This window comes from Salmo salar, chromosome 02, assembly GCF_965601325.2.
Source record: "Salmo salar chromosome 02, fSalSal1, whole genome shotgun sequence".
NCBI classification, from domain to species: Eukaryota; Metazoa; Chordata; class Actinopteri; order Salmoniformes; family Salmonidae; genus Salmo; species Salmo salar.
In genome coordinates this window covers 81605708-81619678 of record NC_138292.1, presented here as the reverse complement: position 1 = coordinate 81619678, position 13971 = coordinate 81605708, and the positions used below count along the sequence as shown (strand labels likewise).

General features: G+C 45.2%; 1 protein-coding gene across 3 annotated transcripts; it reads left to right on the top strand.

Moving 5' to 3' along the window:
* The first annotated feature begins 20 nt into the window (after positions 1-20).
* Positions 21-12156, top strand: LOC106594136 (uncharacterized). Of its 3 annotated transcripts, none has more exons than XM_082968660.1 (7): positions 22-373; positions 1281-1416; positions 1783-2313; positions 2614-2703; positions 9258-9319; positions 9487-10534; positions 10737-12156. In XM_082968660.1, the coding sequence occupies exons 1-7, from the start codon at positions 365-367 to the stop codon at positions 11276-11278; spliced, it is 2418 nt and encodes an 805-aa protein (XP_082824786.1). In that variant the 5' UTR covers positions 22-364; the 3' UTR covers positions 11279-12156. The 3 variants fall into 3 exon arrangements, with proteins under 3 accessions (XP_082824787.1, XP_082824786.1, XP_082824794.1); XM_082968668.1 differs by having other exon boundaries at positions 25-373; positions 9487-9679; XM_082968661.1 differs by lacking the exon at positions 1281-1416 and having other exon boundaries at positions 21-373.
* Positions 12157-13971: the final 1815 nt, after the last annotated feature.

Here is a 13971-nt window from a genome sequence, read left to right as displayed (position 1 = left end):
CAATACGTGGCGGTAGAGCGCCAGAAGCTGCTCACTGGCCGAAGAAGAATATCCCGGAAGTAGGTGGATGCAGGCGCTAGTTAGCCAGCTACTTCACTTCAAAATACTGATAAAATATGTCCATATGCCATTTCTGATACGGTTGTGATTGGCATAGACATTCTGTCAAAAAATATTATGTAACTCTAACGAGCTAGACGCGAGGAGGCACAAAACAACTTTGGTAACTTCGCTTGTTTAGCTAACAAGTTAGCTGTCAAATAGTTTCACAACTGACCCGACCCCGTTCTGAGGTGACAGTTGGTTTCAGTGGAAATTTCTCCAAACCCCAAAGTCTACTGAAGAACTGTTGGGTCGATTCACGATGGATGAGGTGAGAAAGCGCACATCCAGTAACAAACGTTCGCAAAGGTAGCTAGCTAGCGCCATGGTTTGTTGTCATAACAAATGTTAGTGGCTAGTTATCGTAGAATAAAAGGCAAGCGGTCAGTTGATTCCTGGGTTATTGCTCCATCTAATGATCGTTATATTCCACTACAGTAGGTCATGGTAGTAAATGCAATCTTTAGCGATCTGTCAGATTCATATTATAGGCCGCAGATTTATCCCTGTCTAAAGACCACGTGACCTGGCCAGGAACACTCTGGGCCTTGTGGAGCGTTTCCTGATCAGATCGTATTGGCCTGTTCCAAGTGACACCCGATTGCCTATATAGTGCACTGCTTTTGACCAGGGTCCATAGGACTGAAGTATTATACTATATAGCCATTTGGGAAGGATACATTGTCAGGGTAAAACTCATGATCGTAGTAGTATAATAATACTAGTTAACATCAGACATCCCTCTGTTCCATCATTGTATCTGTGGCAGATAGCCTAGCGGTTACAAGCATTGGGACAGTCACTAGTTTGAATTGTATTTATTTTATTTAACTAGGCAAGTCAGTTAAGAACAAATTCTTATTTACAATGACAGCCTACACCGGCCAAACCCAGACGACGCTGGGCCAGTTGTGCGTCGCCCTATGGGACTCCCAATCACAGCTGGTTGTGATACAGCCTGGATTCGAACCAGGGTGTCTGTAGTGACGCCTCTAGCACTGAGATACAGTGCTTTAGACCGCTGCGCCACTCGGGAGCCACTTGGAATCCCCTAGCCGACTTGGTGAATCTGTTGATGTGCCCTCGAGCAAGGCACTTAACCCTAACTGCTCCTGTAAATGGGTCTGGATTAGAGTGTCTGTTAAATGACTAAAATGTAATTTAAACATTTATTGTAGGACGGTGATGGCAGATCCAGCCTGTCTAACTCCTGTCCCACTCGACCTAAACCCACACAGTCACCAGTTCCTGTCAGGAACCAGAGAACACTGCAGGGTCCCAAGCTGCTAAAAGTTGACTGGGATTCTCTTTTTAGTAAGTTGGAATAGTTCGGAATGTTTTGAATTTGAATTTTTGGGACAGAATAGTCATCCAACAGAAAATTACTTATCGTTGAATGATTTACGTTCATCTAACTCAGTGTTTTTCAATCCTGGTCCTGGGGACCCAAAGGGGTGCACGTTTGAGTTTTTTCCCTATCACTCACACACTTTCAACTCATCATCAACCCTTGATTTGAATCAGGTGTTTTAGTGCTAGGGCAAAAAAACTCAAATGTGCACCCATTTGGGTCCCTGGGACCAGGATTGAGAAACACTGATATAACCCAGATATGTTGAATTCATGTATTTCCACCAATAAAACTAAAGTTCTAACGCATTAGTGCTATCATTCACACAGGAGAGATACAACCTCCATCAGGAGCAGCTAAACAACACCAGGAGAATCAGCAGAAACCAAAGACATTTCACGCCTGTCCAGTGTGTGGAAGACACTGCCAAAAGTTATCCATACTGCAGATCCACATGAGAATCCACACAGGAGAGAAGCCGTACCCCTGCCCCGACTGTGGCAAAAAGTTCGCTCACCTGGGAGCCATGAGACGACACCACCTCACACACACGGGAGAGAAGCCTTACTCCTGCTCTGTGTGTGGGAAGAGTTTCACCCAATCGGGACATCTGAAAGAGCACCAACAGTCTCACTCCGGAGAGAAGCACCACTGTCTGATCTGTCTGAAACAGTATATCAGAGCAGAAGATCTGAAGATTCACCACAGAGTTCACACGGGAGAAAGGCCCTACCGCTGTGCAGAATGTGGCAAGAGCTACATCAGATCAAAGAATCTCCGGGCTCACAAGCTGACTCACCAGAGGACAGGAGGTGGTGGTAAAAGTGACAGGGAGAGGGAGATGGCAGCTACTATCCAGGGTGAGTTGGAAGATCATTTATTAATAATAAACAATGCATAAAGGACTGGGGGTGTCCCGAACAGAGTGAGCCTAGACCTGGACTAAGAAGAGCTTTTAATGGAGAATCTCTTTTGAGAATGCTTGTTAGTCCAGGACTAGGCCCATTCTGTGTCTGGGAAACTGTCTCCAGGAGGTTTTCCTGACCACATGGCCTGACCTGATGATGATTAGTTCTACATTTAGACAAAAGATGCCTGTACATCAATAGCTGTGTCATAAATGAGCAAACAGATGCTTTGTCTTTCTCTCTGCCTGCCAGTGAACGTGAAGGAGGAGGAAGAAGAGGAAGAGGTTGGTGGTTTCATCAATGCTGAAGGAGAGGAAGTTGGCTGGAGTTTCCCTGATCTCAGTAAGTAGAGGCAGAATGGTGACACAATCAGTTGTATCGGTTGTGTGTTCCAATTGACACCCTATTCCCTTTATAGTGCACTTCTTTTGACCAGAGCCCTGTGGGGAATAGGGTGCCATTTTGGACACAACCTAGACCTAGATCACTTGTTGGCTTATTTACCCACCCAATTATTTAACTCACAAATTATCTCCACAGGATCTGTAATACCAACCTATCTCCACAGGAGAGGGTCCTGTCCATGGCTCTGGTAGTCTCATTATAACCCATAATACCAACCAGTGGAAGTTGACATTGTGTTTCCAAATGCTATCACCAAGAGGTCATGAAACTGAAAGATATCAGTTTGTCTCTGTGGATGGTTTGTCTTCTGAATTGTAAGTTTCGGTGTTCCTCAAAGTTCCATTTTAGGACCACTATTGAAAACTTTGAGGAACACCGAAACTTACAATTCAGAAGACAAACCATCCACAGAGACAAACTGATATATTTTACAACAGATAAGATCTAAACCAGGCAAGAACATGTCCGTGCAGACCAATTAGGGTTTCCAATCTCTCCAAAAGAATGTGGTGATCGATGGTGTCAAAAGCGGCACTAAGGTCTAGGAGCACGAGGACAGATGCAGAGCCTTGGTCTGACGCCATTAAAAGGTAATTTACCACCTTCACGAGTGCAGTCTCAGTGCTATGATGGTGTCTAAAACCAGACTGAAGCGTTTCATATACATTATTTGTGTTCGGGAAGGCAGTTCAACAATTTTGAGAGGAATGGGAGATTCGATATAGGCCAATATTTTTATTTATTTTCTGGGTCAAGATTTGTCTTTTTCAGGAGAGTCTTTATTACTGCCACTTTTAGTGAGTTTGGTACACATCCGGAGGGTAGGGAGCCGTTTATTATGTTCAACATAGCAGGGACAAGTACAGCAAGTAGCTCTTTCAGTAGTTTAGTTGGAATAGGGTCTAGTAGGCAGCTGGAAGGTTTAGAGCCAATGCCTTTTTTCAGGAACATTTGCGAGAGGTATACAGGATTAAAAACTCTAGTGTCTCCTTTGATCCGAGGTCCTGGCAGTTCTGTTCAGACTCAGGACAACTGAGTTTTGGAGAAATACGCAGATTCAAAGAGGAGTCTGTAATTTGCTTTCTAATGATCATGATCTTTTCGTCAAAGAAGTTCCTGAAATGATCACTGCTGAAGTGAAGGCCATCCTCTCTTGGTGAATGCTGCTTTTTAGTTAGCTTTGCAACAGTATCAAACATACACTTTGGATTGTCTTTATTCTTCTCAATCAGGTTGGAAAAGTAGACTGATCGAGCAGCTAATCGAGGGCTCTTCGATACTGCACGGTACTGTCTTTCCAAGCTAGTCAGAAGACTTCCAGTTTGGTGGAGCGCCATTTCCTTTCCAATTTTCTGGAAGCTTGCTTCAGGTCTCGGGTATTTTCTGTATACCAGGGAGTTAATTTCTTGTGACAATTGTTTTTTGTTTTTAGAGGTGTGACTGCCATCTAGGGTAGATACCCAATTAGGGGTTTAATTGATTTTTGTACTCTGATGTCCTTGGGTAGGTGGAGGGAGTCTGGAAGGGCATCTAGGAATCTTTGGGTTGTCCGAGAATTTATAGCACAGCTTTTGATAATCCTTGTTTGGGGTCTGAGCAGATTATTTGTTGCCATTACAAACATAATAAAATGGTGTTCTGATAGTCCAGGATTATATTCCACAATATTTATTCCACGGGATGAAACTAGATCTAGAGTATGACTGTGTCAATGCGTAGGTCCAGAGACATGCTGGATATTATGTCGATGATGGCTCCGAAAGCCTTTTGGAATGAGAATGTGGACTTCTCCATGTGAATATTGAAGTCACCAAAAATGTGAATATTGAAGTCACCAAAAATGTGAACATTATCTGCCATGACTACAAGGTCCGATAGGAATTCAGGGAACTCAGTGAGGAACGCTGTATATGGCCCAGGAGGCCTGTAAACAGTAGCTATAAAAAGTGCTTGGGTGGGCTGCATAGATTTCATGACTAGAAGCTCAAAAGACGAAACTGCTTTAAAAAAATATATATATATACACTGCTCAAAAAAATAAAGGGAACACTAAAATAACACATCCTAGATCTGAATGAAAGAAATAATCTTATTAAATACTTTTTTCTTTGCATAGTTGAATGTGCTGACAACAAAATCACACAAAAATAATCAATGGAAATCCAATTTATCAACCCATGGAGGTCTGGATTTGGAGTCACACTCAAAATTAAAGTGGAAAACCACACTACAGGCTGATCCAACTTTGATGTAATGTCCTTAAAACAAGTCAAAATGAGGCTCAGTAGTGTGTGTGGCCTCCACGTGCCTGTATGACCTCCCTACAACGCCTGGGCATGCTCCTGATGAGGTGGCGGATGGTCTCCTGAGGGATCTCCTCCCAGACCTGGACTAAAGTATCCGCCAACTCCTGGACAGTCTGTGGTGAAACGTGGCGTTGGTGGATGGAGCGAGACATGATGTCCCAGATGTGCTCAATTGGATTCAGGTCTGGGGAACGGGCAGGCCAGTCCATAGCATCAATGCCTTCCTCTTGCAGGAACTGCTGACACACTCCAGCCACATGAGGTCTAGCATTGTCTTGCATTAGGAGGAACCCAGGGCCAACCGCACCAGCATATGGTCTCACAAGGGGTCTGAGGATCTCATCTCGGTACCTAAAGGCAGTCAGGCTACCTCTGGCGAGCACATGGAGGGCTGTGCGGCCCCCCAAAGAAATGCCACCCTACACCATGACTGACCCACCGCCAAACCGGTCATGCTGGAGGATGTTGCAGGCAGCAGAACGTTCTCCACGGCGTCTCCAGACTCTGTCACGTCTGTCACGTGCTCAGTGTGAACCTGCTTTCATCTGTGAAGAGCACAGGGCGCCAGTGGCGAATTTGCCAATCTTGGTGTTCTCTGGCAAATGCCAAACGTCCTGCACGGTGTTGGGCTGTAAGCACAACCCCCACCTGTGGACGTCGGGCCCTCATACCACCCTCATGGAGTCTGTTTCTGACCGTTTGAGCAGACACATGCACATTTGTGGCCTGCTGGAGGTCATTTTGCAGGGCTCTGGCAGTGCTCCTCCTGCTCCTCCTTGCACAAAGGCGGAGGTAGCAGTCCTGCTGCTGGGTTGTTGCCCTCCTACGGCCTCCTCCACGTCTCCTGATGTACTGGCCTGTCTCCTGGTAGCGCCTCCATGCTCTGGACACTACGCTGACAGACACAGCAAACCTTCATGCCACAGCTCACATTGATGTGCCATCCTGGATGAGCTGCACTACCTGAGCCACTTGTGTGGGTTGTAGACTCCGTCTCATGCTACCACTAGAGTGAAAGCACCGCCAGCATTCAAAACTGACCAAAACATCAGCCAGGATGCATAGGAACTGAGAAGTGGTCTGTGGTCACCACCTGCAGAACCACTCCTTTATTGGGGGTGTCTTGCTAATTGCCTATAATTTCCACTTGTTGTCTATTCCATTTGCACAACAGCATGTGAAATGTATTGTCAATCAGTGTTGCTTCCTAAGTGGACAGTTTGATTTCACAGAAGTGTGATTGACTTGGAGTTACATTGTGTTGTTTAAGTGTTCCCTTTATTTTTTTGAGCAGTATATATAAATTGAAATTTGCTGTCAAATGTTAGCAACACCGAGCGTAACCTGGAGAAGAGGCCTCATTTAACACAGTAAATTCATCAGGCTTAAGCCATGTTTCAGTCAGGCCAATCACATCAAGATTATGATCAGTGATTAGTTCATTGACTATAACTGCCTTGGAAGTGAGGGATCTAACATTAAGTAACCCCATTTTGAGTTGTGAGGTATCACAATCTCTTTCAATAATGACAGGAATGGAGGAGGTCTTTATTCCAGTGAGATTGCTAAAGCGAACACCGCCATGTTTAGATTTTCCGGACCTAGATTGAGGCACAGACACGGTCTCAATGGGGATAGCTGAGCTGACTACACTGACTGTGCTAGTAGCAGACTCCACTAAGCTGGCAGGCTGACTAACAGCCTGCTGCCTGGCCTGCACCCTATTTCATTGTGGAGCTAGAGGAGTTAGAGCCCTGTCTATGTTCGTAGATAAGATGAGAGCACCCCTCCAGCTAGGATGGAGTCCGTCACTCCTCAGCAGGCCAGGCTTGGTCCTGTTTGTGGGTGAGGGTCAGTTATCTACAAATTCTATCTTTTAGTAGAGGCAGAAAACAGTTTTCAACCAGCGATTGAGTTGTGAGACTCTGCTGTAGAGCTCATCACTCCCCCTAACTGGGAGGGGGCCAGAGACAATTACTCGATACCGACACATCTTTCTAGCGATTTACACACTGAAGCTATGTTGCGCTTGGTGACCTCTGACTGTTTCATCCTAACATCGTTGGTGCCGACGTGGACAACAATATCTCTATACTCTCTACACTCGCCAGTTTTAGCTTTAGCCAGCACCGTCTTTAGATTAGCCTTAACGTCGGTAGCCCTGCCCCCTGGTAAACAGTGTATGATAGCTGGATGATTCGTTTTAAGTCTAATACTGCAGGCAATGACTAGGGTTTTCAATTTGTCAGAGCTAATGGTGGGAGCCTTCGGCGTCTCAGACCCCGTAACGGGAGGAGGAGAGACCAGAGAAGGCTCAGCCTCTGACGCCGACCCGTTGCTTAATGGGAGGAATCGGTTGAATGAGCGACACCGGTTGAGCATGCCAACAGCATTTCCTTCAAAAAGTAATGGGAAAATTGTCCGGCTGCGGGGACCGTGTGAGGGGATTTATACTACTATCTGTACTTACTGCTGGCACAGACGCTGTTTCATCCTTTCCTACACTGAAATGACCCTTGCCTAACGGCTCCGTCTGAAGCTGGACTTGCAACACGGCTATCCTCGCCATAAGGCGGTTGTTCTCCTGTATATTATGAGTACAGCGACTGTAATTAGAAGGCTTAATGTTAATGTTACTACTTAGCTTCGGCTGGTGGAGGTCCTGACGAACCACGTCCAGATAAAGCATCCGGGGTCAAAAAGTTGAATGAAAAAAAATAAAAATAGAACGAGGACAAAACTAAGACGTTGGCAAATTTGTTAAATGCAAAGTTTTAATTAAATGGTTAATGAAAGTAAAATAAAATGAAAAGTTTAGCAGGTAGCTGAAAAGCAACAAAATGGTTATCTATAACCCATAATACCAACCTATCTCTACAGGAGAGAGTCCTGTCCATGGCTCTGGTAGTCTCATTATAACCCATAATACCAACCTATCTCTACAGGAGAGAGTCCTGTCCATGGCTCTGGTAGTCTCATTATAACCCATAATACCAACCTATCTCTACAGGAGAGAGTCCTGTCCATGGCTCTGGTAGTCTCATTATAACCCATAATACCAACCTATCTCTACAGGAGAGAGTCCTGTCCATGGCTCTGGTAGTCTCATTATAACCCATAATACCAACCTATCTCTACAGGAGAGAGTCCTGTCCATGGCTCTGGTAGTCTCATTATAACCCATAATACCAACCTATCTCCACAGGAGAGGGTCCTGTCCATGGCTCTGGTAGTCTCATTATAACCCATAATACCAACCTATCTCTACAGGAGAGGGTCCTGTCCATGGCTCTGGTAGTCTCATTATAACCCATAATACCAACCTATCTCTACAGGAGAGAGTCCTGTCCATGGCTCTGGTAGTCTCATTATAACCCATAATACCAACCTATCTCTACAGGAGAGAGTCCTGTCCATGGCTCTGGTAGTCTCATTATAACCCATAATACCAACCTATCTCTACAGGAGAGAGTCCTGTCCATGGCTCTGGTAGTCTCATTATAACCCATAATACCAACCTATCTCTACAGGAGAGAGTCCTGTCCATGGCTCTGGTAGTCTCATTATAACCCATAATACCAACCTATCTCTACAGGAGAGAGTCCTGTCCATGGCTCTGGTAGTCTCATTATAACCCATAATACCAACCTATCTCTACAGGAGAGGAGAGAGTCCTGTCCATGGCTCTGGTAGTCTCATTATAACCCATAATACCAACCTATCTCTACAGGAGAGAGTCCTGTCCATGGCTCTGGTAGTCTCATTATAACCCATAATACCAACCTATCTCTACAGGAGAGAGTCCTGTCCATGGCTCTGGTAGTCTCATTATAACCCATAATACCAACCTATCTCTACAGGAGAGAGTCCTGTCCATGGCTCTGGTAGTCTCATTATAACCCATAATACCAACCTATCTCTACAGGAGAGAGTCCTGTCCATGGCTCTGGTAGTCTCATTATAACCCATAATACCAACCTATCTCTACAGGAGAGAGTCCTGTCCATGGCTCTGGTAGTCTCATTATAACCCATAATACCAACCTATCTCTACAGGAGAGAGTCCTGTCCATGGCTCTGGTAGTCTCATTATAACCCATAATACCAACCTATCTCTACAGGAGAGAGTCCTGTCCATGGCTCTGGTAGTCTCATTATAACCCATAATACCAACCTATCTCTACAGGAGAGGGTCCTGTCCATGGCTCTGGTAGTGAAGAAAGTCCTCCTACATCAGACATCAACAAGGTGAGAGAAAAAATGACCAACATTTTATGAGATTAAATGTATTTATTAGAAATACTACACAGGGAACCTAATGTAATAGTTTTCAGGTCTTGAAAAGATTGAACAGAAATCTTGTATTGTGTTTATAGAGTTCTAACATGGTTATTGATGTTATGTTTTCATTGTAGGATCCTGGTGACCAATCCAGCACCAAAGCTATAGAGTCCCAGGGTCCTGATCCAAGCCATGAGGAGGACATCACTCCAACACCTGGGATGAACATTCATATTGAAGAAGAGGAGGAAGTGAAAGAGGAGGATGAAGTTGGTGGTTTCATCAATTCTGAAGGAGAAGTATTTGACTGGGATTCTGTTCAACATAGTAAGTGGAGGCAGAACACTGACTGTTCTTTAGTTGACTGGGATTCTGTTCAACATAGTAAGTGGAGGCAGAACACTGACTGTTCTTTAGTTGACTGGGATTCTGTTCAACATAGTAAGTGGAGGCAGAACACTGACTGTTCTTTAGTTGACTGGGATTCTGTTCAACATAGTAAGTGGAGGCAGAACACTGACTGTTCTTTAGTTGACTGGGATTCTGTTCAACATAGTAAGTGGAGGCAGAACACTGACTGTTCTTTAGTTGACTGGGATTCTGTTCAACATAGTAAGTGGAGGCAGAACACTGACTGTTCTTTAGTTGACTGGGATTCTGTTCAACATAGTAAGTGGAGGCAGAACACTGACTGTTCTTTAGTTGACTGGGATTCTGTTCAACATAGTAAGTGGAGGCAGAACGCTGACTGTTCTTTAGTTGACTGGGATTCTGTTCAACATAGTAAGTGGAGGCAGAACACTGACTGTTCTTTAGTTGACTGGGATTCTGTTCAACATAGTAAGTGGAGGCAGAACACTGACTGTTCTTTAGTTGACTGGGATTCTGTTCAACATAGTAAGTGGAGGCAGAACACTGACTGTTCTTTAGTTGACTGGGATTCTGTTCAACATAGTAAGTGGAGGCAGAACACTGACTGTTCTTTAGTTGACTGGGATTCTGTTCAACATAGTAAGTGGAGGCAGAACACTGACTGTTCTTTAGTTGACTGGGATTCTGTTCAACATAGTAAGTGGAGGCAGAACACTGACTGTTCTTTAGTTGACTGGGATTCTGTTCAACATAGTAAGTGGAGACAGAACACTGACTGTTCTTTAGTTGACTGGGATTCTGTTCAACATAGTAAGTGGAGGCAGAACACTGACTGTTCTTTAGTTGACTGGGATTCTGTTCACCCTATCTCCTATGAAGTGCACTACTTGTTGACCAGGGTCCTGGACAAAGTGGATGCACTTGATAGAGAATAAGGTACCATTTGGGATACGGACTGTGAATGAAAGTCGACTTGCTTACCTCGATACCTAACCCACTGTTATTCACACAGGAGAGAGCCCTAACTGTGGCTTAGACAGCAAAGCGAGTCCCGCTACATCAGAACATCCTGAACACCAGGAGAGTCCCAAACCTAAGACGTCCCACTGCTGCTCAGTGTGTGGCAGAGAGTGCTACAAGCTTTCGGTACTACAGATCCACATGAGAATCCATACGGGAGAGAAGCCGTACCCCTGCCCCAACTGTGGCAAGAAGTTCGCTCACCTGGGAGCCATGAGACGACACCTACTCACACACACGGGAGAGAAGCCTTACTCCTGCCCTGTGTGTGGGAAGAGTTTCACCCAATCAGGACATCTGAGGGAGCACCAGCAGTCTCACAGTGGAGAGAAGCCTCACCTGTGTCTGGTCTGTGGGAGAGGGTTCTCTAGAGCGTCAGACCTCAGGATACACCACAGAGTTCACACAGGGGAGAGGCCGTACAGCTGCGACTACTGTGGGAAGAGATACGGCCGCTGTCAGAAGCTACGGGCTCACCAGCGAACGCACCACAGTGACAGGACCCACGCTGATACTGGAGAGGAGACGGAGTGAATAACCAGGAGGCTTTGAACGTAAGACATGATAAGCTTAGTATTCCTATAGGTGATGTTAGCTGGCTGGACACATTGATCACCATCAGACAGGAGAACAATAGACTCCATTGGAACAGACATAGTTCTAAATTCCACCTAAACGATTCACAGAATTCTGATGCAGGACACAGGCTGCGGGGGAGGGGACAGACGCTGGGTGAAGATTCCCACAAGTTCCCCTGCCTGAATCCTAACCTTAACCATTAGTGGGGGAGATGCAAAACTGACCAGCGTCTCGGGGCAACTTCACCCTGCTCCGTTGGGGGAAAGAATGGGGAGGCTTTATCAGTAAGTGTTGACAGTAGAACTATGGGTGTTTTGTTAGTAGGGTGGACAAACACAACTATTCAACTTATGATGAAGAACGATAGGCTCGGTTAGAACAATTACAATGGACATGGTTATAAATTCCACTTGAAGGAAGCACCCAGTTCTGATTGAGACATGAAATAACCAGTACTGTCTTTAGTTTGTTGAACTTGAACCAGAGAAAGGGAACCCAAAATGGCCTCTAGACGGTGGTCTAAATTGGAATCGTGGAATGCTTGTTCTCTGTCCACCCCATCCTGTGTGAGGAACCCAGTTCAAATGATTGTTTAAAAAAAAATGTTAATATAATAATTCTGTTCTTTATTGGATGACATCCAAATGATCCAAATGATGTTCAGTCGCAGGACATTTGATGACAGAGAGCGAGCTATGGCTCCGTCCATGATTTCATTCAGTTCATTACGCCGCTATAAGAGAGTAAACAAAGGTGTGTCATGGTGATTGAATAAAGAGGTTACAAAAACCTGCCTCTTACCCTTCTATCTATTAAAAAAAACAGTTTCTGTATTCGGTGCCATTTTATGCAAACTCTTTTCACACTACTGAGCCAAGCTGATGGAGATCAAGAATAAGGTTTTATCTGCTGTGCCTGAAGACGGCTTTGGTAAACCTGGGCTTTATATGGCGTGCAGAAAACATAACAGGGCTGTATTGAAGCGTTTACTATGATTACAGCAGGGGAACTGTCAGTATACTCAGTTGAACTGTTGGCGATAATAGTCGCCCTCCAGTGGGTGGAGGACGTACAACCTGTTAGAATTATAGTATGCTCAGATTCTCTGTCTGTCTTGAATAGTTTATCATCCGGTAAATCTGATAGGAGTGACCTACTATTGGAGGTATTAATGTTATTATGGAGAATTGAGAGAATGGGTGTAGTATTCTCTCAATACTATACGCCGCAACTCCCCAACGGGCTCAGGAGAGGCGAAGGTCGCCAAGCTGCGCTTCTTAACACCCGCTCGTTTAACCCGCAAGCCAGCTGCACCAATGTGTCAGAGGAAACATCGTTAACTTATGACCGAAGTCAGCCTACAGGCGCCCCGCCCGCCACAAGGAGTCTCTAGAGCGCGATGAACCAAGTAAAGCACCCCCCCGGCCAAGCCCTCCCCTAACCTGGATGATACTGGGCCAATTGTGCGCCGCCCTCTGGGACTCCCGGTCACGGCAGGTTGTGACTGGGTCAAACCCCAGGCTGTAGTGACACCGCAACACTGCGATGCAGTGCCTTAGACTGCTGTGCCACTTGGGAGGCCAGTAGTGGTATTCTGCTGGGCCCCAGCACATCCGGCTGTGGAAGGGAATGTAATTGTAGACCAGTTAGCCAAAAGAGCTTTGAAATAAGATATAATTGATATCAATGTTCCACTGGGTAGAGATGAGGCCAAATGTAAGATCAGAGCCATGATAGATGTGTGGCAGAAGAGATGGGACTCTGAGCCCGAGGGCCGGCATTTATATGCCCTCTACAGAAAGGTCAGTGGACCAAGGTTCAAAGGTCAGATTAGGAAGGAAGAGGTGGTGATTGCGCTTAGGACATTGTACATTGAACTCATCATTACTCATCATTCACATCAGCATGTGAATGGTTTGTGTCTGGAGTGTACGGTCGATGAAACGGTGGAGTATGTGTTGTTATATTGTCTTAAGTATGTTGAACAGAGGGAAAGATTGAAGTGTAGGGTCATTGAGGTTGGACGGGGATTTGGGGGATGGGGAGGGTCTATTAGAAGTTAGTAGAGCTATTTTTGTATTTTCTCAGAAGTACTGAGGTAGGAGGATTTAGAAGTTAGTAGGGCTCTTTTGTATTTTCTCAGAAGCACTGAGGTAGGAGGATTTAGAAGTTAGTAGGGCTCTTTTGTATTTTCTCAGAAGCACTGAGGTAGGAGGATTTAGAAGTTAGTAGGGCTCTTTTTTATTTTCTCAGAAGTACTGAGGTAGGAGGATTTAGAAGTTAGTAGGGCTCTTTTTTATTTTCTCAGAAGCACTGAGGACCGAGTGGTGCAGCGGTCTAAGGCACTGCATCTCAGTGCAAGAGGCATCACTACAGTCCCTGATTGGGAGTCCCATAGGGCAGCGCACAATTGGCCCAGTGTCGTCCGGGTTTGGCCGGGGTAGGCCATCATTGTAAATAAGAATGTGTTCTTAACCACTCAGACCTTGGTTGCAGCTCAGGGTCCTTCATCTGATATGTTAATTCTTAATCTAACTGCACTGTCCGATTTACAGTAGCTATTACAGCGACAACATGCCATGTGATTGTTTGAGTATGGCGCCCCACATCAAAATATTTTTTACACCGGCACAGGTTTCATACATTCA

Coding starts and splice junctions, on each gene's coding strand:
- LOC106594136 (XM_082968660.1), top strand. Junction 1,417..1,782: donor TGACTGGGATTCTCTTTTTA/GTAAGTTGGAAT, acceptor TCATTCACACAG/GAGAGATACAACCTCCATCA. Junction 2,704..9,257: donor CTGGAGTTTCCCTGATCTCA/GTAAGTAGAGGC, acceptor CTATCTCTACAG/GAGAGGGTCCTGTCCATGGC.